This window comes from Terrapene carolina, unplaced genomic scaffold, assembly GCF_002925995.2.
Source record: "Terrapene carolina triunguis isolate 2854851 unplaced genomic scaffold, T_m_triunguis-2.0 Scaffold130, whole genome shotgun sequence".
NCBI classification, from domain to species: domain Eukaryota; kingdom Metazoa; phylum Chordata; order Testudines; family Emydidae; genus Terrapene; species Terrapene triunguis.
Window position 1 is genome coordinate 17,180,684 of NW_020664481.1, and position 22,475 is coordinate 17,203,158.

Consider the following 22,475-nt stretch of genomic DNA (forward strand, 5'->3'; position numbering starts at 1 on the left):
TGTGTGTGTGTGTGTGTGTGTGTGTGTGTGTGTGTGTGTGTGTGTGTACGTACACACACATATAATGTCCTTTGTTTGGTGAACAAAATTTCCCTGGAACTTAACCCCCTCATTTTACATTAATTCTTATGGGGAAATCGGATTTGCTTAACATGGTTTCGCTTAAAGTCGCCTTTTTCAGGAACATATATACACACACAATAAGTTTTAAACAAACAATTTAATACTGGTACACAGTGATGATGATTGTGAAGCTTGGTTGAGGTGGAGGAGTCAGAGGGTGGGATATTTCCCTTACTGATAAATAATGAACTAGCAATTGGCTGAGCCCTCAAGGGTTAACTCTCTCACTCTACAAGGCAGCAGAAATGGAGGGAGATTTGTGCATTTCCCCTTTAAGTACACTGCCTTGTTAATTAGATCAGCTTGCTGAGACCTCAGCTGCTGCAAGCTCCCTCCGTCCTGAGCCCTGGTGTTTCGCCCTGCTGCTCTATGGAAAATGGGGTAAGCGGGGTGCAGGAGCAGGGGGGCACCCTGACATTAGCCCCCCTCTTTCTTCCCTCCCCCCCCCGCAGAGCAAGGAGTCGTCTCGGGGAGCAGCTCCAAGGCAGAGGGCAGGAGCAGCACATGGCAGTGGGGGGGAGGAACAGCTGCAATTGCTAGCCTGCTGGGCAGCTGCTGCACAGGGAACTTAGGGGAGCTAATAGGGGGTCTGGGAGCTGATAGGGGGGCTGCTGGTCCACCCCGATTCCAAGCCCCCACCAGCTAGTTGCAACGGGCTGCTCTTCCTGCAAGCAGCAGACAAAGCAGGCAGCTGCCAAACAAGGTTATAAGGGAGCATTACACAACTTTAAACGAGCATGTTCCCTAATTGATCAGCAACGTAACAACGAAACAATGTTAACCGGGACGACTTTAAATGAGGAGTTACCGTACATGGGAGGGTATTGACAGTGTTCCTGTTACAGGCTTTTGTACATGGGAGGGTATTGACAGTGTTCCTATTACAGGCCTTAGTAAGCTCGACAACATCTGTGGATCTCAAAATAAATTCTTAAGGAAAAAGGCATTCCATACTTCTAAAAGCACAAGGCAAAAGCTGTATAAATATATACGTTTACTTGGGAAAGGTTCTTCCGATATGAAAGTTTTACCTTTAACAGCTGATATGACCACATCCTCCAGGATGGCTGTAACCATTTCCTTGCCTCCATCAGTGGTTTCCTCTGATTAAATATGCCAAGAAATAGGATTTTTTGGGGGGGAGGTAAGAAGAATAGTGCAATTTAGTGTTTTCTTTTAAAGGCATTTTATACACACACACCCCACCACACTATGTAGGTAACACTACATTTTGTTTACTACAGTCAAATATTACTGAATAAGCACAAATGTGTTAGTAGTACTATTTTACCAAATAAAACGAAATACCTACAGTAAAGAACATTAAGTATGAAAGTCAAGCAAGGATTAAGAAATGCCCGAATGGAGGCAGCCTTAATTCTGACCCTTGTGTGTAGCATTATGAAAATCTTTGAAGTAGATGTTCACATACTATTTTCCACCCCTAGGACTTTCAACTAGCTTTAGCTCTGTTTCAAGACACCTTACCTCACCTTCTCCATTCCTCCCCCGACCCTATTTACCCCCCAACTGAAAACAACAAGGTCAAAATCCAGCACAACCCTGCACACACAGATTTTATATTACCAAATAGTTCAAGAATAACATTTCACTCATTTCAAAGTGGTTTCACTTTGGTAAAGAAAATGTTTGAGTCCCAAGGATATCTATCCACTTTCACTGACAAGTGTGCAAGATAAATGCATTTACAGCATTATCCTAGAATATTTGTCTTGGCAGTTACAGAGCTAGATAAGACTTGCACTTATGCGAACTAAACCCCCCATTTCAACAACTTCCCTAACATGATCATGCTTTTTCACACCAAGAAATTAGAGCCATGGTGGGTTGTGCTCCAAAGTAGAGAATAGGAGGGTGGAGAGGGGAGACAGACCTGATTGCCAAAAGAAAGGCAGTGTTATTTTCATGATTTAACGAGCCATTAAAAAAAAGATGGGAGTTTAAAGAATGTATAAGGATATACTTAGAATTACCCCTGTGGGCAACTCTTTTTACTGTAAGTCAGCACAAGCAACATGATCTTATTTACCGGAGACTGAAGGAGTCCGTTCTCTTTCTGGCTTTTGGTCTGCATTTTCGGTTCTCTCAGGCTCGCCATTTGTTAAATCTGTTTTTTCAGGGGTTGAGGGTTTCCCTTCCTGTTGGCCGTGTTGTAGTAGATTAATCTTCGGAGATCCTGCCACATCCTGAATCATGGGAGACTGGGATTTTAGTTGATTTGTTTTTTCTAATTCTCTGGCCTCTTGTATCTAAAAAACAAGGTAATACTATTTCTCCAAAAACACCCCATAATAGAGGAAAGAAGTTTAACACATAACTTAAGCATCAGACCGTGAAATACACCAAGAATATATACAAGTTCACACTTTAAGACAGAGGTAGTCAAATTATTTTTTGTCCAGGTCCAAATTTCTTGGTCAAGGTACAGACTCCAGAGAAGAAAAATAATAATAATAATAAAAAAACCCCAATAATGATAAGTAAATAAAAAGATTTCGGGGTCTGTTCAAAAGTGTTTGGTGGTCCGGATTTGGCCCTCGCTCTGCCTATTCACTACCCCTGCTTTAATGGCTATTAGATTTAATTGGAAACCAATCTTTCTGTTCTAGCTACAAGCTTTGTGGATTTTTCATCTTAAATTTTATTCAAGCTGCTCTATTACACTTGACAGATTAGCTTTGCATAAACATAACCCCCTTCAAATTTGAGCCCTGTTTTCCCTTACTTTCAAATGTTGACTATTACTGAGTTCATTCACTAATCATGTTTAATAAAAGTTACATCTGCATTTGTCTAAAGTCTCCTTTATGCTTTGCTTGTGTAATGAATTGCTTTATTTTGAAGATCAAATCAAACATTTTTGTAAGTATGCCTGCATGTATGGTATTTGATTAGCAAAGATTAATAGAGCTGTGTTTTCTTGACATTTAAAAGAGTACAATTTCTCCGAGGGCAAATCCAGAATAAAAAGTCCTTTCGTAGTGGTCAGGGGGAGGGAGCTTTATTCTAGAGTGTGTCCCCATTTCTTTATGCAGCTCTGTTAAGCATAAGTTACAGGGTCAAATTCTGATACCAGTAACACATTTCAAATCAGAATTTGGCCCAGATTTTCTTTACTGCCGAGCAAGAGATATTGTATCACAACAGCACACAAAAAAAAAAAAAAAAAGTAGAGTAGCGTGTTCATTTTTCAAGGCTAAACATTAAAGAAGATGGATTGGTAAAAGCAATAATGACATACAGCTTGATTCTCCATCCGGGTGAAAATAACATTCAGCATCTGAGTGAGGGTAGCCTTGGCAGTAGTCTGATTAATGAGATTTTTACTGGCTAGATAGATGTTGTAACACGTTCTAACAGTCTGAAGGATGGTTCCTTCATGAATTTCTATATATGGAGATGTCACAGCAGTAAGAAGAGCCTAAAAAAAACCAAAACACCATTACACACACACAGTAAAACTGAAATCTAAATAAGCAGAAACAACCATATTTTAGAAGATTTACACAGGTAAATAAGTAGGCTGTGGCTTTGTTATGGAATACACGTCTACTCCAATCTACCTTTATAAGACTATTTCTTTGAAATCAAAATTAGATTGGAGGAAGTTTACACAACAAACCCTTACAATCTCTTCTAACCCTATGATTTTATAGCTGAAATTTGTAAAGAGATTGGAGATATCAAACGATCTATTCCATGCAGTTATTTTAAAAAGTATGTCAATGTTTGCATCGAAGACAACATATTGTAATGAAAATAAGGACTCTCTCCACCTTCACAATCAGTCACAGATTCCTTTCTTTGACCAATGGAAGCTTTAACGTTCGGCATCAAATTATTAGATTTCCACCAAGCAAACTTCTGCTCTCACCTGCAATACCCTAATAGTCCTGGACCAAAACCAGACTAGTGATACTAATATAGCATGCCAGATCTTTTGAGCACAGTGTATGGTGGACTAATATCTACTGAGCCACTGACATATGCCTCTAATTTTATAGTCTCAAGCAATTGCTGATCAATTTGTTTTAATTTTTATCAAAAGAAATAGATTTATAGTCCCCATTCCTTACCAGTTTACACCCTTTGAAAACCCCATTGAAATCAATGAGTCTGCATAAAGTATAAGCAGGTGAAGAAATTGGCCCTTAAACAGGCTTTCAGATTTAGGAATTCTATTGCTGCAGCATAACATACAAGATGGAAAGAGTTTTCCATTAAGTAAACAAATTCCTAAAATGAACCTTAGAAAATAGTGAACTGAAATACCTTAATTATTTGTAACTGCACTCCCTCATCTGTTTGAGGACCCTGAAAGCAATTGCAAACGGTCTCAACTATCCGGTCAATCAGGCGCTTTCCAGGAGCTCCACTATCTGGAGCATTGCCAGTGATATGTCCATATGCAATGAGTTTCTAAGTGGAGAGAATAGAGATTAGAGCATTACACATTGTCAGTTACAAGACACCTGCAATACAGCGCAGGAAAAGATTTTTGTATACGGTTCTCCTAACCAATTACAGCCTCCTACAAGACAATGTTCAACTTTGCTGACAGCACAAAAATGAGCCAGACCAGACTGAGTCACATGTATGCTTGGATTGTCCATACGTCAGACAACTAAAGCTTTAAAGAAACCAAACATTTTTCCAAGTTAAACAGCCTAATGTCTCCTTTGCAAGCTTTGTACCAGCAATGAGCAGGTAGATACAAAATGCCATCACAAAAGGACTTCATGCTAGTCCATATTATAGTCAATAGAATACAAATGTGCATTAGCAAAATTTTCTGCTATAACAAACAAGTTTTGGTTTTTGGAGTTATTTTTAACACCCCAGAAAGACCAAGTCTGCTTAAATAGTGAAATTCCTGAAAAAGCCCATTTTAAATTATTAGAAACAGCTGATAAAAAATGGACAATAATCAGAGGCCCTGATCCTGCACCCAAAACTCCAACTGACTTCAAGTTGGTGCTACACAGCAGTTTAAGGGGTTACTACAATGGCCCCATTAGGAATGCTAGTTTCCACCTAAACAAAAACAACAAGGAGTCTGGTGGCACCTTAAAGACTAACAGATTCTATAAGGTGCCACCAGGCTCCTTGTTGTTTTTGTAGATACAGACTAACACCGCTACCCCCTGATACTAGTTTCCACCTACAAATCTTTATAGAGAATGCTTTACCACGTTATGTAAAATGGTGAAGTGCCTGAAAAGCTAAAGCTGACATATGCTTATTTGTTCAAAAACTGCTTCAAGAAAGGCAGCTGAAAAGGATCTTTTGGGGACAAGCTTTCAGATCACAGCAAGATTTTTCAGCCAAGTTTTGCAAAGCCCTATTTTGTGTGATTTACATATATAAATTACTCCTGGGGAAATTCTGCACCAAAAAATTAAAAATTCTGTGCACAGTATTTTAAAATTCCGAAAAATGATGTGTTTCTTTGACAAAACAACACAATATAATCACACTCCCGGCACCCCAGCCGCCCAGGACTGACGGCCGGCAGGAGTGCTGGGAGAGGTGGTGGAGAAAATTTTACAGAAAACATTAATTCTCCATTGTGCAGTGGCACAGAATTCAGCAGGAGTAAATACAGAATGTTTTTTGTCAGAGCAATTGTACATGTTCTGGCTAAATTCACTCCTTCACTGTCACAATTACTAGTAAAAGGACAAGATTTTAGACCTGCAGTTTTGCCCATAATACCTCACGCTATTCCCGTTTAAACAGAATACTTACCTGCAAGCAGTCTAGTGAAGTACTGACGATGCGGGGGGACTTTGATTGGCAGGCCAGCTCAAATGGAAGGAAATACTTATCTGCTTCGATGAAGTTTGCTTTTGGTGGAGAGACAGTGCCTTGCCTAGTTTAAGAGGAAAAAAATTATTGCTTGTGTTCTGAAAACTTCTACATTTTCACTCTCTTCAAAATTAAAGCAGATAAGTGGCGCACAGCAGCATGTAAAAGGGATGCAAGTTTCTCCCCACAAAACTGAATACATTTTAAAACCCTGAAGACTCAATCTGCTTTAAAATCCAACTTCAGATTCTTTTATTACAGCTATTCATTTTGATACATCCTTCCTCACGAATAGCATACAGTCAGATTCTCCTTTCACCTATATTATTTTAAGCCATTGTGGTTTCAGTGGAATTACTCTCCATTTACACTAGTACAAATAAGAGAAAAACCAGGCCCACTAATTCAACAATTGATCTCATTGAGGGGGGAAAACAATAACAGAAAATGTGGAAATGGCAGAAGTGCTAAATGACTTTTTTGTTTCAGTTTTCACCAAAAAGTTTAGTAGCAATTGGAAATCTCTTAATGAATGCCAGTGAAAATGAGGTAGGCTCAGAGGCTAAAATAGGAAAGTTAAAAATTACTGTTTTCAAATCACCAGGGCCTGATGAAATACATCCTAGAATAAAGGAGCTGACTGAAGAGATATCTGAGCCGTTAGCAATTATCTTCGAAAAGTCATGAAAGACCCGTGAGATTCCACAGGGCAAATATAGTGCCAATCTATAAAAAGGGGAATAAGCACAACCCAGGGAATTACAGACCAGTCAGTTTAACTTCAGTACCCAAAAAGATAGTGAAGCAAATAATTAAGCTATCAACTTGCAGACACCTAAAAGATATTAAGGTGATAAGTAACCGTCAGCTTGGATTTGTCAAGAACAAATCATGTCAAACCAACCTACAACCTAATAGCCTTCTTTGACAGAGTAACAAGCTGCGCGCGCGGGGGGGGGGGGGGGGGGAAGCAGCAGTAGAGATGGTATATCTTGACTTTAGTAAGGCTTCTGATACTGTCTTGCATCACCTTCTCATTAACAAACTAGAGAAATACAAGCTAGATGGCGCTACTACAGTAACTCCTCACTTAACGTTGTCTCTGTTAACCTTGTTTTGTTGTTACGTTGCTGATCAATCAGGGAACATGCTCATTTAAAGTTGTGCAATGCTCCCTTATAACATTGTTTGGCAGCTGCCTGCTTTGTCCACTGCTTGCAGAAAGAGCAGCCCGTTGGAGCTAGCTGGTGGGGGCTTGGAACCAGGGTGGACCGGCAACCCCCCTATCAGCTCCCCTAAGTTCCCTGTGCAGCACCACCCAGCAGGCTATCAATTGCCTGGCAGTTCAGCTGTGCCTCCCCCCACTGACCTGTGCTGCTCCTGCCCTCTGCCTTGGAGCTGCTCCCGGGAACCTCCTGCTTGCTGTGCGGCGGGGTGGGGGGGGAAGAAGAGGGGTGCTGATGTCAGGGTGTCCCCCTCCCCCAGCTCCTGATCCTCATCTCCACAGAGCAGGGGGGGACAGGACAGGGCTCAGGACAGAGGGAGCTTGCTGGCAGCAGCTGCTGTCTCAACTTGCTGATTTACTTAAAAAGGCAGTGTACTTAGAGTCGGGTCAACGTATTTAAAGGGGCAATGCTTGTCTCTCACACGCGGTGTGTTTCTCTGTCTCTCTCCGCCATGCTGTGTTTCCTCCCTCCATTTGTGCTGCATTATAGAATGTGAGGCTACATTAACAAGGTGTTAACCCTTGAGGGCTCAGCCGAGTGCTACTTCATCATTTAGCAGTAAGGCATTCCCTGGGAAATATCCCACCCTCTTCCTCCACCACCTCAACCAAGCTTCACAATCATCATTGCTGTGCACAGTATTAAATTGTTTAAAACTTATACTGTGTGTGTGTGTGCACACACACATCTCTCTCTCTCTCTCTCTGTCTCACACACAGTCTTTTGTGTGGAGAAAAAATTTCCCTGTAACCTACGACCCCCAATTTACATTAATTCTTATGGGGAAAATTGGATTTGCTTAACATTGTTTCACTTAAAGTAGTATTTTTCAGGAACATCACTACAACGTTAAGCAAGGAGTTACTGTATAAGGTGGATGCACAACTGGTTGCAAAACCGTTCCCACAAAGTAGTTATCAGTGGTTCAGTGTCATGCCGGAAGGGCACACTGAGTGGGGTGCTGCAGGAATCAGTCCTGGGTCCGGTTCTGTTCAATATCTTCATCAATTATTTAGATAATGGCACAGAGAGAGTATATTTATAAAGTTTGTGGACAATACCTGGGAGGGGGTTGCAAGTGCTTTAGAGGACAGGAATAAAATTCAAAGTTATCTGGATAAATTGGAGAAATGGTCTGGAGTAAATAGGATGAACTTCAACAAAGACTAATACAAAGTACTCCACTTAGGAAGGAACAAATCAGTTGCACACATACAAAATGGGAAATGACTGCCTAGGAAAGAGTACTGTGGAAAGGGATCTGGGGGTCATAGTGGAGCACAAGCTACATGAGTCAATAGTATAACCATATTGCAAAAAATTCAAACATAATTCTGGGCTGTATTAGCAGGAGTGTTGTAAGCAAGGCATGAGAAGTAATTCTTCCGCTCTACTCCGCGCTGATTAGGTCTCAACTGGAGTATAGTGTCCAGTTCTGGGCACCACATTTCAGGAAAGATGTGGACAAATTGGAGAAAGGCCAGAGAAGAGCAACAAAAATGATTAAAGGTCTAGAAAATGTGACTTATGAGGGAAGATTGAAATAATTCGGTTTGTTTAGGATGGAGAAGAGGAGGGGGGGGGGGGGGGGGGAAGGGAGAGAACGGGACATGACAATAGTTTTCAAGTACATAAAAGGTTGTTACAAAGACGAGGGAGAAAAATTGTTCTCCTTAACCTCTGAGGATAGGACAAGAAGCAATTGACTTAAATTGCAACAATGGCAGTTTATGTTGGACATTAGGAAAAATTTCCTGTCAGGGTGGTTAAGCACTGGAATAAATTGCCCCGGGGAGTTGTAGAATGTCCATCATTTGAGATTTTTAAGAGCAGGTTAGATAAACACCTGTCAGGGATGGTCTAGAGATAATACTTAGTCCTGCCTTGAGTGCAGGGGACTGGACTAGAAGACCTCTCGAAGTCCCTTCCAGTCTTACAATTCTACAATCTTGGTGATAACGGAGAGTAGCTCTATAGAGACCATGTGAAGCTTTCTGGGGAACTGGTGACTTGACTTAAAATATTTTAAGTAACAAGCAACATTATGAGAAGTGAAAATGCTAATAAATGGAGAAGTTTTCAGTCACTGGCCAGCAGGCCATGTGTTTGCAAATTTTTTTTAAGAGACCTTTATGAATTCCTTGTATTTCCAAACTGGCAATCTGAAAACAAATATTGAGACTGAGATGGACATTTTTATTCTTGGTAGGTAGCAGAGCGAGAGGAGAAGCCAGTGACGATTTTGGAAACTGGATTTACAGACAGACACCAAGGATGTAAATCTGTGAAACTATGACATATATACTAGCTGAAGATTAGGACTCAAGTGTGCAAAGAAATTTTAACTGCCATTTATCCATTTAGGAATTAGTAGTGCTTTTCATCATGCTCTTTACTCCTCTCAGAGTGTTTCACTAAGTGTAGCTTCTCTTAGCATTAACAGGTAAATAGGCCTTGACAATTAATCTCTCCAATTTTCCACTCAATTTGTGATTCACAGATTCAAATGACTACTGAATTTTTATACGGCCATAAATCTGCTCTTAATTCAAAGGGAAAAACTACAGCCCTCAGATTATATTTTGATGTTCATACTGAAACTTCATTTCTAAAGGAAATACAATTAAATATAATGCGACTAGGGGAGATCAGTCTCAGAGACTCATATCTTCTGTTGGGCCTGAATTCCCCCTCCCTATACCCCAAGAAATGTAAGCATCTTTTGGGAAGTACTTTTAATTTTGCATTTCGATCTTAAGCGCGCACACACACTCTTACTTTCTTCCACGAAAGCCATCTCTAGCTTTTACTAACAATTTAGGTACAGTATTGCTTAAATATTTTATTAGATTACGCTTTATTAAGTTTTAGAACATTACCATTTGTCAGCTTATCCCCATCCAACTCCAAAACACCATCCTAACACACTGGGGGATGCATAGAACGTAAAGATTTTCCCATTAAGATACTCAGATTAATAGTATACCATCCCAGAGAGAGAGAGAGAGAGAGAGAGAAACACACACAAAAATAGATATAATGTAATAACACTGATTCACAGAGTTGCTAATGTTGGAAAGAAATCCAGTGACTTGGCTGACCTGTAGCTAATTAAATGTGATCGCAGACCAGCATTTGTGATCAAAACAACTAAAAACATGCATTATTGAACACAAAATAACCATAAAAAGAAGAGACTAGGATTTTCTATGAACAAATATGGTTAAGTCATGACTATTAAGAGACAAACCTAGTTAACAAAAGGAAGTGAAAAATTGGCATCCTTCAGAAATGTGGCAGTTATCTGTAATGAAATGTGCTGGCAGTTACGGCTTGATTACCCACAACCACGAGCATTACATAATTAGTACTCTCCACATACACACGTTTCCTTACACAGACAGTACCAAAGCTATTCAAACTCTCCCCAATAAGCAAGCTTGTTTGTACTTCGCAAAAATTGCTGCTCAGATACTTGCACACTCACTACTGTGCAATCTTTGACAAATAGCAGCAAGAGAGGTTGCTATAAATTGTATTAAGAACTTACCTTTGTTTTTCTAGATCTGCTTTTATTTCATCTAGGAAAAAAAGAAAAGGCAGAACAATGAAGATACCACAACATTCAACAGAAATGGTGATTACACCTTCTGAATTTACATGCCAGTTGTCATGAAGTAAACTAGTCTCAAACTAGAAGTTATATATCATTAGTGTCTGGTATTCCTTCTGTTGTATATTAAACAAAGCTTCCAAAACATAAATAAATCTGCTTGGATGTACACTAACAGCATAACTTTTTAAATACAGTAAATTTTCAGGAGTGTCAATACAGCAAACATCACCAATCAGAAGTACACACGGCAAATGTTACCTTAGCCTTTATGCCACACTCTCAGTGAAATCAGAACACATAATAATCTAAGATCCCAGTACTTTAACAGTGACCTAATTTTCACTAGCTGTGGATGGCAGCCTTATACTCATAACTCCCAGACAGGATACTGTCGGTATCTTAACTTGTTTCAAGTGATAATCCTGGACGATGGGCAATTCAGTCTGTACTTGCTCTTCAAAACCACCTTTGGAGGAGTGTCATTAGCCTTGGACTAGATGTGCACAAATTCAGATGACTTTGGTGTCACCCGAGTATCCTAATAACTTTGCTCATTCTCAGGAGTTCTGTTATGCAAGGAATAGGAAGTGAATGGAGGAACGCAAAGAGCTCCTATGAGCATTCCAGGACTCAAACGCTATCATCACACCTCCTTCACTTGGAGCCTGTAGTTGTCTGTAAAACACCATGCTTAAATAGTGATGCATCTCTGTGGTGTCAGATATATTTCTCCAATGGACCCCTCCAGCGTCATGTTAATATTATGAATCTTGGGTGCCATCGCTCTAACCTTTGTCAAGTAGCCCAGGATACATATTTCCATTGATCCGTTTATTTATCAAGACTTGTTACCGTGTATTGGTGACACTGTGGCACCAATGGCGCATTACAATTGATAGATTATTATTCCAGAACTAAATTTTGAACTTTTACAGTGCTCTCTATCCAAAGATCTCAAAGTGCTTTAACAACCTAGTTAGGCCTCCCAACTCTCCAGGTGGTATTAGACTCATTTTATAGAAAAAGACATTGACGTTTTCTAAATCTTGGATCCTTCCTCCTCCCACTGTTTCTGTAGCTTGTGTCCGTGTCTCAGTGCCACAGTTCTGAATAATATTACATACTCAACAACTCCTTCTCATTCCAACTCCTTTCTAAACAACCCCTCATGCTCACTTAGCCTCCCTAGAATTTGACCCACAACTGGGCCTTGTCCACCCAAACTTTAGACATTTCTCACACTTCCGAGAAGTGCTAGGGTAAACAAAAAGCAGTCACTGAGACTGGGGTGGGAGTGGTGGGGAGGGAGAAGCTTCTACCTGGTTTTCTCTAACATTTGTACTAGACCAAGATGGGGGACTTGCTGCAGAATCTCATTGTAAAAACACACCACAGCTAAACAAGAGATGCTTTTGACTGGTACAGTAACTTTCAGTGTTTCAGACAACTATACATCCCTTACATATATCTAGCATTTATACACAGCACATTACAAGAATGAATCCCCAGTGTGCCTGTCAAGTAGGTAAGTGAATTAGTGCTGCTATCCCCATTTTACACATGAGGAGATGGAAGAGAGAGGAAGTGACCTGCATAAGATCAGTTAGTGACAGAGCCAGAATTGGAACTTGGGACCTTCGACTCCTAATACCACACTTATCCTTCCATATCACACTACTACAGGTCAATGTGTTCAGCGATTAAAAGAAGGGAAGGGACAGACTCCAGCAACGAGCAATGGCACAAGAACAGACTGAACTCTTTGGACAACATGCTACCTATTCTGCACACAATAGCATCAGAGGCAGCAGCAAGATTGAGTAACATCCTTCAAGTTAATGAAGTGCAAGATCTTGAAAAGCATGTAATGAGACCCATAGGATGTCATGGCTAACTATCCTGTTTCTATGTGGTTTGTTGAGATACAGGTGGGCAGTGTAGCTTAATGTATATAATGTGTTGAGCTCCCTGGATGGCAGGAACTATAGAAATTCAGAGTTTTATTATGAGATGACTGCTGAGTGGTCCTGTCAAACAGGTTTCAGTGTAGACCTGACATAGCTGTAAGCAGTATTTTTGCAAAGTTTTCAATTATAAGAAATGATTGCTTGCTGATCAGATCTTAAATTTCAGAAAGAAAAACAAATGGTTTATAACTGGTGGTGGCTTCTCCTTCTAGTGCTATCAAAAGCCATATAAACAATACTCTGTGTTGATTAAACTAACTTTACTCACATGAATAGTCCTATTGGCTTCAATGAGATCACTCGTATTAGTAAAGTTAAGCATGTATCAGAGAGATGGGGTAGAGATTGGGCTGGGTTATATAGTCTACCAGATTAAACTATGGCAGCAGCCCCAGGTGGTGGGGCAGGGGGAGACAGATCTCATGTGGTCACTGAGTTTGGTAGAGGTCATTAATGCTCATTTTGTCATAAAAGAACTTTGCAGCTAAGTCTTCCTTTCAGCCGTTTAAAAACTAATCTTTTTATTTTGTTAGAATTACACAGAGTTAATCATTCTCTGAAACAGCCATGCTTGTATGTAAACTGCTCACTATCACTCTTACACAACTAGGCTTATCTCCTACTGCTTAGGCTAACCATTTCTTGGCTCAAACAGTAGGTAATGCAAGGGCTTGGTTATGCGAGGAATTTAACCAGCCTAGCCATTCCAGAATAACTCCCCGTGTAACTCGTATTCTCAGAAGAAGATTCCCTCTTTCCAGTTTAGTTTACATCTACAAAGACATTCTTATTGTGAAATAAGTGTCTACATGGGGAGTTACTTCACAATAGCTGTAGTTAAGGCTGTGTGTCTGTCACAGATTCCGTGACCTCCATGACTTCTCCAGCGGCCAGTGCTGGCTCAGGGGCTGCCCAAACCGTGCAGCTCATGGGCCAGCAGCATCGGTTTGAGTGTGGGAGGGGGCTCAAGGCTGGGGCAGAGGGTTGGGAGCGGGGGGGGGGGGGGGAAGAGAGGCACTTAACTGGGGGGAGTCCCTGGCTCCCACCAGCATGTCCCTGCAGCTCCTAGGGCACCCCCGAGCACCTGCAGCCCCTCGGCCCAAGTTTTAGTTAGGGGTATATAGTAAAAAAGTCATGCATAGGTTACGAGCTGTGAATTTTTGCTTACTGCCTGTGACCTGTCCATGACTTTTACTAAAAATACCCGTGACTAAAACGTAACCTTAGCTATAGTACTTTAAATTCACACCCTACCTTATTATGGAAATAACTTCCCCATGTAAATAAGCCCTCAATCTCTCACATAGTTCAAATCATTTGTTTGAGTTTCCTTCCCCCACTAAATTGGTTTATCTTGCATGTAATCAATTTTGTTTAAATGGATCAGAGCTGTCTGTTTTCCTCTCTAATGCTGCATCGGATACCAGACTGAAGTTTGCAGACCGATGAAAAACGACGTTTCCAACTGAATAGAACTGGCCTTAGCTACTTCCTGTATTCCATCAGATAGCAAGGGAAGCTACCTTGCTTCTCAGTCCTCAAAATACACTCCTTATTATGAATCATACACTAGCTGTTTCCCCATCACAATTCTGATGTAAGGTTAATATCCACATAGTTTTAGTATTAAAATCCTGTACACCAATACTCACTGAATATACAAGTCTATACATTTTTCCAGAACTTTTGAGCTGATGATTTGAGATCTATTATCACCAGTCATTGCATAAGGCATTCTGGTTCAAGGATAACGCAGAAGAGCAAGCAAAAGCTTTAAAACACAAGATTTAAAGTAAATTCAGCTGCCTAATATTATGACAGTCCCCTCAGCTCTAGATTTAAAGCATGGCAGGACCCATTCAGGAAGTGTCCAGAGACATTCTAGGATCAAGAGAAAGGTTAGCTAAATTCCACTTCCGGCTCTGAGACTGACTCACCGTGGAAACTTGGGCCATTCATTTAATTGCTCTACCACAGTTACATCATCTGTAAAATAGTGATAGTACTAGCACACCACAAGCATGCTGTGTGGCTTCATTCGTTTTCTGTAAAGCACTATTGGGCAAGAAGAGTTAAATGTTGGACTCTCTGTGGCATGACAGCATCCCTTTATGCAAAATTCCATGGAATACAGGCTATAGTAGTTTCGCAACTCAAGCTTGTGAGTTTAAAAACCATTCCAGGACATACTCCACATCAAGAGTTTTGCCTAATGTCAAGGTGAGAACATAATGTATAACATTAATTTCTTTTTCTGGCAAACTCACAAGATGCTACTGGCAACAGCCCAAGACAAACCTACTTCTTTCAAAAGATGGACTATGCCACAGTATACTCTTGGGGGAGTGGAGCAGAAAAAAGTCAGTCCAGAATCGTGGCCTCTAAAAAAAAAAAAGAGAAAGGCTTCTACTATTTTAGCCCTTTAAATGGGTTGAAACAGTAAGATTACAACCAAACTTCCTGAGCATTACTTCATCAGGGATAAAGTATGCAGGGAGCAGCTCTTTTGACATAACTGAGCGGTTTACAAAGAAAACGGATTTTTAACTACTAGCCCGGCAAATCCAGGCTGGAACCCAAGAGCCAAATTGTTTGCTTTATGGGACATGCATCACTAGCAATAGCTACATTTTAATTCCAGAATCTAGCAGTCCTGCTACAGAATTCTAGAATAGAATCCTTCCCACTCTCCCTAAGCTCTGCTGATTCTGCACTGTTAACAGAAATAAAATTATTTTTGGTCACAAAAACAAGACGATATGAATCCAAATACATAGAGGGTGCAGATCCATTGAAGGAGACACTATTTTTTAACAAAATCCCACCCCCCATGCTTTAAAAATCTTGAAATGTCAGAAAAAAGGTATCTGCAATCCACCTTCATAGAATAGAAGTCAGAAGAGAAAAGCTGAACCAGATGGATTCCTTTGTATTTTGGCAAATAATGTCAGGTAACAAAGACTAACTCAAGAAGAAACAGGGAGTAGTCAAATTTATCCATAAAAGACAAGATTGTTGCTTTTGCTGTCTAGATGCCACAGTGATGGGAATGCTGAGTATAGTGACTGAACAGGCAAAGCTACCTTAAGAGGACACTACAAGTTGTGCTGGAAGCTGAAATAAATGGGAAATAATTTAATAAAATTGTTACTGTATAGTTAATAAAGGCAACATGTTGATAAACCATCTGTTTGCCCTTATTGCATGGTGGCCTGAACCTATATCACTACAGTAGAATGTTCTTCACATACACTACACTTTGAGGATAGGAATAATTTGCTTAACATATTAGCATTTTGCTAGACATGTTTTATTTGTTCAAAACGCTGAGGTCCAAAAGTCAGACTAGGCAGGGAAAGTGGAATTAAGCTCTGCCCACAATCCCAAAACAACTGAATCTTTCTATGATGTAATCAGCAGTAACACTTAATGAAGAGATTTCAGTTATGTTAGGCTTCAATGAACAGTGCATTTTCACATTTCTCTGAGCTGTTTTTATTTGCGGAATCAGGCAGTCTGCCTCAAGTGATTTTCTTTGCAACTATTAGGACTACGAACTTTATTTCAAAACTATTAAAAGCTTCAATTCTGCATAGCTTGATCAAGCCGTACTAGAGAGATAGCTGGCATATGGCACCAGTAAATCTAATCCAGGGGTCGGCAACCTTTCAGAAGTGGTGTGCCAAGTCTTCATTTATTCACTCTAATTTAAGGTTTCACGTGCCAGTAATACATTTTAACATTTTTAGAAGGTCTCTATAAGTCTAGAATATATAACTAAACTATTGTTGTATGTAAAGTAAATAAGGTTTTTAAAATGTTTAAGAAGCTTCATTTAAAATTAAATTAAAATGCAGAGCCCCCCCCGGACCAGTGGCCAGGACCCGGGCAGTGTGAGTGCCACTGAAAATCAGCTCATGTGCCACCTTCGGCACGCGTGCCATAGGTTGCCTACCCCTGGTCTAATCCCTGCCTGATGATTTTTGTTTTTTTAATATAAATGCAGAGTATGTTGTTAACTTGTAATTAAGATTGTGCCTTGGATAGTCCTGTGGCAATGAAATTCAAAACTATGTTTAATACTCAGAATAGTTATTGGAAATGTTTTCCTCAGCCTTTCTAGACAAAGTTGCTGGTGGTGATGCAAGACCTTCCGCTTGGAGGCACACCCTGCCTGTTCTCAGCCGGTTCTGGTCAAGACGACTTAGAATTTGTCTTAACTAGAAAAAGGGTGAGATTGGAGGAAAGCAGGGCTTTGGAGCGGAGCCCGGAGCTGGAGCATGGACCAGTAGGTTTTTGCCCGGAGCTGGAGCGGAGCCGGAGCGGAGCAATTCAAAAATTTGATTGCTCCAAATCCCTGGAGGAAAGAGTCTGTTTTTTGGTTTTTAAATGACCCATATTGACTATGTTGGGGTTATAACAGCTGTTATACACACACACACACACACCCCCCATATGGGAAGTCTAGTGAAGACAGTGTAAAACTGAGGGGTTTTGTTTCACCACATGTTAATTATTATGTTAACTAGCCAGATTGTAAGTTGTATCATACACCACACAGATGTTTATTCAAGGTCACTGCAGCTTAAGGTTAAACAGGACAAGCAACAACTGTGCAGTCCTATCTAACTTTGATTTTAGAGTCAATTTAATTAACGTGTTCACACACAACTAAAAAGGTGAAGTGTAGATACATGTGAGATTTCCTATGCATTCACCCGCTACTAGGCTGGCTGCATAGTTTTGTCATTTAAAAATACTGCCACGTCACTTTAATGCAACCATATACATGGCTAGTCTTGTGTCTTTCTTTTAATTACTGCCCTATGTTTCATCTTGTCTATATCCCATTGTAAGCTCTTCTAAGCCTGTGTTCCAATACATTTGTAAAGTGCCATATATGCCTATAGTATTCTATAAATGCTTATTATTCAGCTATTTATCCATAGATTCTGGATACCTGTCTATTTTACACCAATTTTCTTGAGTTCACTGTCCTCCAGAGAACAGAGTCTCTGTTTAAAGACTCCATTTCTCCCATTCAATTTCTCCTGGGGTTTACAAGCATTAAGGGTACAAGCTACTAGTACAAGCACTGCTGAAGCAAGACTCCAAATGAAGGAATCATTCAGACTCCATTTATTCTACACCCAATACCATACAACTCAACTAAGAAAAGTCTACAGAAACAAGTTGCTACAGATAACAGGCAGGACAGTTCTCGCCCCATAGATGGTCCTGACATAGTTAGGAGCATGACTGGAAAGTCCTTTCCTTTCATTCCTGTCTGGACTCCTGTTTAACATACAACTTAAACATCTTCACAGTATGTTTCTCATTTCTATGATGAGCTTTATGCTAGACATTGAGAAGCTCTTCAGAGAAAACTGCAAGTTCCTGATCTATTTGTAACCAGGGAGAGTGGGAACCTTGTCAGAAAATCATCAGTTACCAAAGACTTGAAATTACAGAGCAAGAGTACCTCCACCTCTTTTGGACAAGAATCACCACAACATTCAGGGGCAATTCACATGTCAAGGGACATTTTCTCATCAACTGATTAACGTTACATACACATTTGGTTGATTTCAAATTTCACAGATGAACATTATTCCCACTGTCAAAAGATGTCCTCAAGCTTAATAGAAGAAAGTCCAGCTTTTTGCAGTTCCTTTCATATTTTTATAGTACAGCTGTGGAACTTCTCAGTTACTTGTATACATTCAATTTAGGAAGATTGAATTATTCTCATAATTGTGTTATGGGACCTGCAGAATATCAACAATTTTATTTTCTAAATCAATTTAAGGACATGTGCATTATCTTGTCAAGGCTCAAAATCCCACACATTAAAAAAACAGCTATACAATTTAAAAGATTTGAATGTGTCCCTCAAAAAAACTCAAGAGAAGAGTTATAGGGATGGGATTTTAAAGTTAGAGAGAAAAATTAAGCTCCCAAATTTAGTGCTATAGGATTCAAGTTTATTACACAGGACATAGAAAGTTTTATTGATGTGTTAAATATCAAGATAGTTAGTAATCAATCGAACTAAATGATTATTTAGAACAATGGAGTAGCAAACCTCACCCCCTCCCGTTATTTAGAATGAGAACCCATCATAAGTGCACCATGTTCTCCACAGGTACAGGTAGCGTGGGTCACTGATATATTAGTGTGTTGTGGTCTCACTCACTATTTTATGCTCTGGCATGCTATTAATTCAAGTCTCATTAAACAATAAAGATCTGTTAATAAATTAGTATTCTAACAAGGAATTTCAAAAGAGACAGCTGACAACTGCATGATGTTAGTTACACACAAAACAAAATTCATCTTAATTCACTGTGCTCTTCTTTCACTAGATTAGCTCTGCTGGCAAATCATTAATTTAAAAAGAGTGCTAGATTATTTCTTTGATATTCTGCAACACAGTTATAGAAGTGTTTAAGATTTGAGTGGCCGGAGAAAACAGGTCACATTAACAACAGAAGTCTCTTAACAATTCTGCAGCCTTATTCTCCCATAGTAGTTCCCTTGGATTAGGCAGTCTATCCTCAATTCCCCAAACTGCAAGGGTTGTGTTACTTCCACACTCCCCAGTGTATTTCATACTATACATACTTGATAATCGTGTCATTTAAAGAGTTTAAGATTCACTAATTATGAATTACACCAATGAACTCCAATGTAACTTATTTTTCTTCATCTGGAATAGAAAGGAGTTCATCTGATATGGAGTAAAATTTAGTAAATGAAGTATTAATACCTGGATGCATAAATAGAAGAGAATGTATTCATGTCGCTGCTGAAAAAGTTATTTGGCAACACTCACCAAACATAACTTGTAGAGAGATTCCTTCAATGTAGCAATCAAGGCTCTACATGAGCAGGAATAGTTGAGCAATAGATTATCATCTGCCCAGGCCCAACTTTGTGCCTGACACAGGTTTGGAAACATAAATCCAAAAATGTGAAAAGTCAGCTTCATACCAACCATCACCCCCAGTTTCCCCCAAAGACAGTCTATATGCAATGACACAAGAAATTAGTTCCAAATTCATTTATATCACTCTTATCATAGCCTGAGCCACAGGGAATTTTATCAATAGCCCTAGTGTCTTTGACCACACCGCTTTAAGTGCTTTTTGATATTCTGCAGTTTGATAAAATGATTGTCTAGTTTCCTTTTGTTAATTATTCACTAGTAGAAATAATCCCGTGAAAGACAAGTACAATGAAATTGGGTTCCCCCCCATAATTAGCATCACAGGATTTCAGTTTTTTGTTTTACTTCAAGTGTCATAAATAGTCAAACCAAGATCAATACATCTACTGGTAGCTAGTATTGTATTACCCATATTATTATTATCATCTCTTGTTTATTAAACACATTTTTAAGAACTAGAAACATGCTATTTATCACAGCTGTTGCATCTTACTACTTTAGACAACAGGCCTACAACTGGATCAATGCACACTCCTGTGCTTATATACAAATCCAATTCCAGGATTTGAGCTTTAGATTGTGAACTCTTTGGGGCATAGATTATTTTTTCCATGTGCATTTGTACAGCACCCAGCACAATGGAGCTCCAAATCCTCACTGGCGTTTCTGAATCTGGGGTCGCTAAGGTAATACGTATAATACTACCACCACATAACAGAAATAGTCAACTTTAAAAAAAAAAAATATCAAATCACACGTATACCTGATTCCTGATCCCACCTCCCAGTCTACTGTTAATACAATTAACTCCAGAATATTTCTATAAGGCAGAGCTGGGGTGGAGTGTGTCTTTTTTTTTTTCGGGGGGGGGGGAGAGAAGAGGGGGGTATTTACATAGTGCACCTAACAGCACTTCATGTCTAGTCAGTTTCATTGTTTTCCCTGCATACTCAATGATTCTTTCCACCTATTATGTATTTCACACAGCTCTAGGGGAAATACACTTAAAAAAGAAACAAAACCAAAATAGCAACACTTGGTTTTACAGTTTTTGTGGCTGAAACTTAACTGATTAAAAAAAATTCAAGTTGATGTTATCCCTTTAAAGAACACAAACAAAAAAGGTCACTTTGACTATAAAAACTGGACTGGTTGACCTAATGCCATTCCCTCTCTTGCCCAAACTCTAATTTCCACTATCCTATACACTGTAACTTTCCCAAAATCCATTAAATTGGCTAATATAGAAGATTATTATTTGAAGAATAAAAAAAGATGTCAAAGAATTATCAGCTTGATTGATAGAACTGTTCTTAAAGTTGATAGTTTTTTGACAGTCCCTCCTGGTTTCCAGCTGTATAGCCCCTGAACTAGTTTGAAAAGAATCCACAGACAGCATTTAAATTTTACATTAACATCAGAAGTAAATCAATTGGACCTTGTTCTTTTCTCCTGAGTTAAAAAAAAAACGCCTCGTTTTCCTTCCCCCAAGCAAATTTGTCCAGAGAATAACAGAGTCTCTGAGAGTCAGGAAGATCCAGAGTCACGCTGTTTGCTCACAGACCGAAGAGGATCCAACGTGGCAGATTAACCTGCAGAATGGTAACTAATGATAGTGGCAGTCACTGATAATGTCACTGCCCATTGGCAGAGACGGGCTGCACGCTGGCTCTACGCAGCCGGGGGAAGTAGGGAACTCCCAGCCCCGGCAGGGCTCGCCCAACCACACCTGGCTGGCTCTCCCCTACCGGGGCGGGGGCACACAAAGGAAATGGCCATCCCCCAAAAGAAGGCGAAGTGTGACCCTGATCCAGACTCACCTGGCGCCACCTGTCGGGGTCCCCGCAGCTGCCTACGAGGGAGAATGGGCCCCCCAGGGAATACAGGAGACCTGGGGCGATCCGGGCTCACCCTCCGCCACCTGTCGGGGTCCCCGCAGCTGCCAAGGAGGGTGAATGGGCCCCCCCAGGGAATACAAGGGACCTGGGGCGATCCGGACTCACCCTCCGCCACCAGTCAGGCTCCCCGCAGCTAGACCCCGCCGCGCGGGGGCGGGGGCTTCCCGGGGAACAGGGCCCAGGCGCGGACTCACCCAGCGCCACCTGGCAGGCTCTCCGCAGCTGGCTGTACGGGGGCCGCTTCGCCTCCTTCTCCGCTAGGATCTTCTCCAGGGCCCGGGAGACGAACATGCTCTTGGTGCGGGTGTCCTGTTCCCGGGCCGGGGGCTGCATGGCCGAAGGCCCCGCCAGGGGAGGAGAACGGGGCTCAGAGGCTCCGGCCGCGTTGGGGCCCCATGATCTAGAAGAGGCGCGACTCCCTCAGCAGCGGCAATAGCGCCAGGGACACGGCGCCGCCATATTGGATCCGTCACGTGACTCCTCCAACGCTACCTTCCCCCGTCTTCCGGCGTGACCTCTGACCCCCCACAAAGTTGCCAATGGTGACGGAGAGGGCGGAGGTAGGAAAAGGGGAGGGGCCGGGAGAGTGGGTGTGGCCTGATGGAGAAGCGTGGCCGTCGTGTCTGGGTTGATAATAAGGTCACAACTGGGGGCTTGCAGAGGAGGAAAGGGGGAAAGCCCCCCCCTCCCCCATTTCACACTGCTTCAGCCATTACTGCAGGATTGGCTTGGAGTCTCCGGGAATTAAAGATTAATCTTTAATTTAAAATTGTGTCATGTGATTAAATCTCCAGGAATACGTCCAACCGGAATTGGCAACCCTAATAGTTACCTATGCTAGCTAGTATGGGTATGCCTAGCCTGTGC

At 40.8% G+C, this 22,475-nt stretch overlaps 1 protein-coding gene across 1 annotated transcript in view; it reads right to left on the reverse strand.

The window, feature by feature from the left end:
* Positions 1-22,095, reverse strand: part of ARFGEF2 (ADP ribosylation factor guanine nucleotide exchange factor 2) — a 59,294-nt gene extending 37,199 nt beyond the window's left edge. Inside the window, exons 1-7 of the mRNA XM_024207436.3 lie at positions 21,803-22,095; positions 10,729-10,759; positions 5,893-6,016; positions 4,417-4,563; positions 3,386-3,565; positions 2,174-2,393; positions 1,155-1,226 (exon numbers count right to left, since the gene is read on the reverse strand). Coding sequence (XP_024063204.2) covers positions 1,155-1,226; positions 2,174-2,393; positions 3,386-3,565; positions 4,417-4,563; positions 5,893-6,016; positions 10,729-10,759; positions 21,803-21,941 — 913 coding nt within the window. The 5' untranslated portion in view covers positions 21,942-22,095. The remainder of the gene's footprint in view (positions 1-1,154; positions 1,227-2,173; positions 2,394-3,385; positions 3,566-4,416; positions 4,564-5,892; positions 6,017-10,728; positions 10,760-21,802) is intronic.
* Between the last annotated feature and the right edge of the window lie 380 nt (positions 22,096-22,475).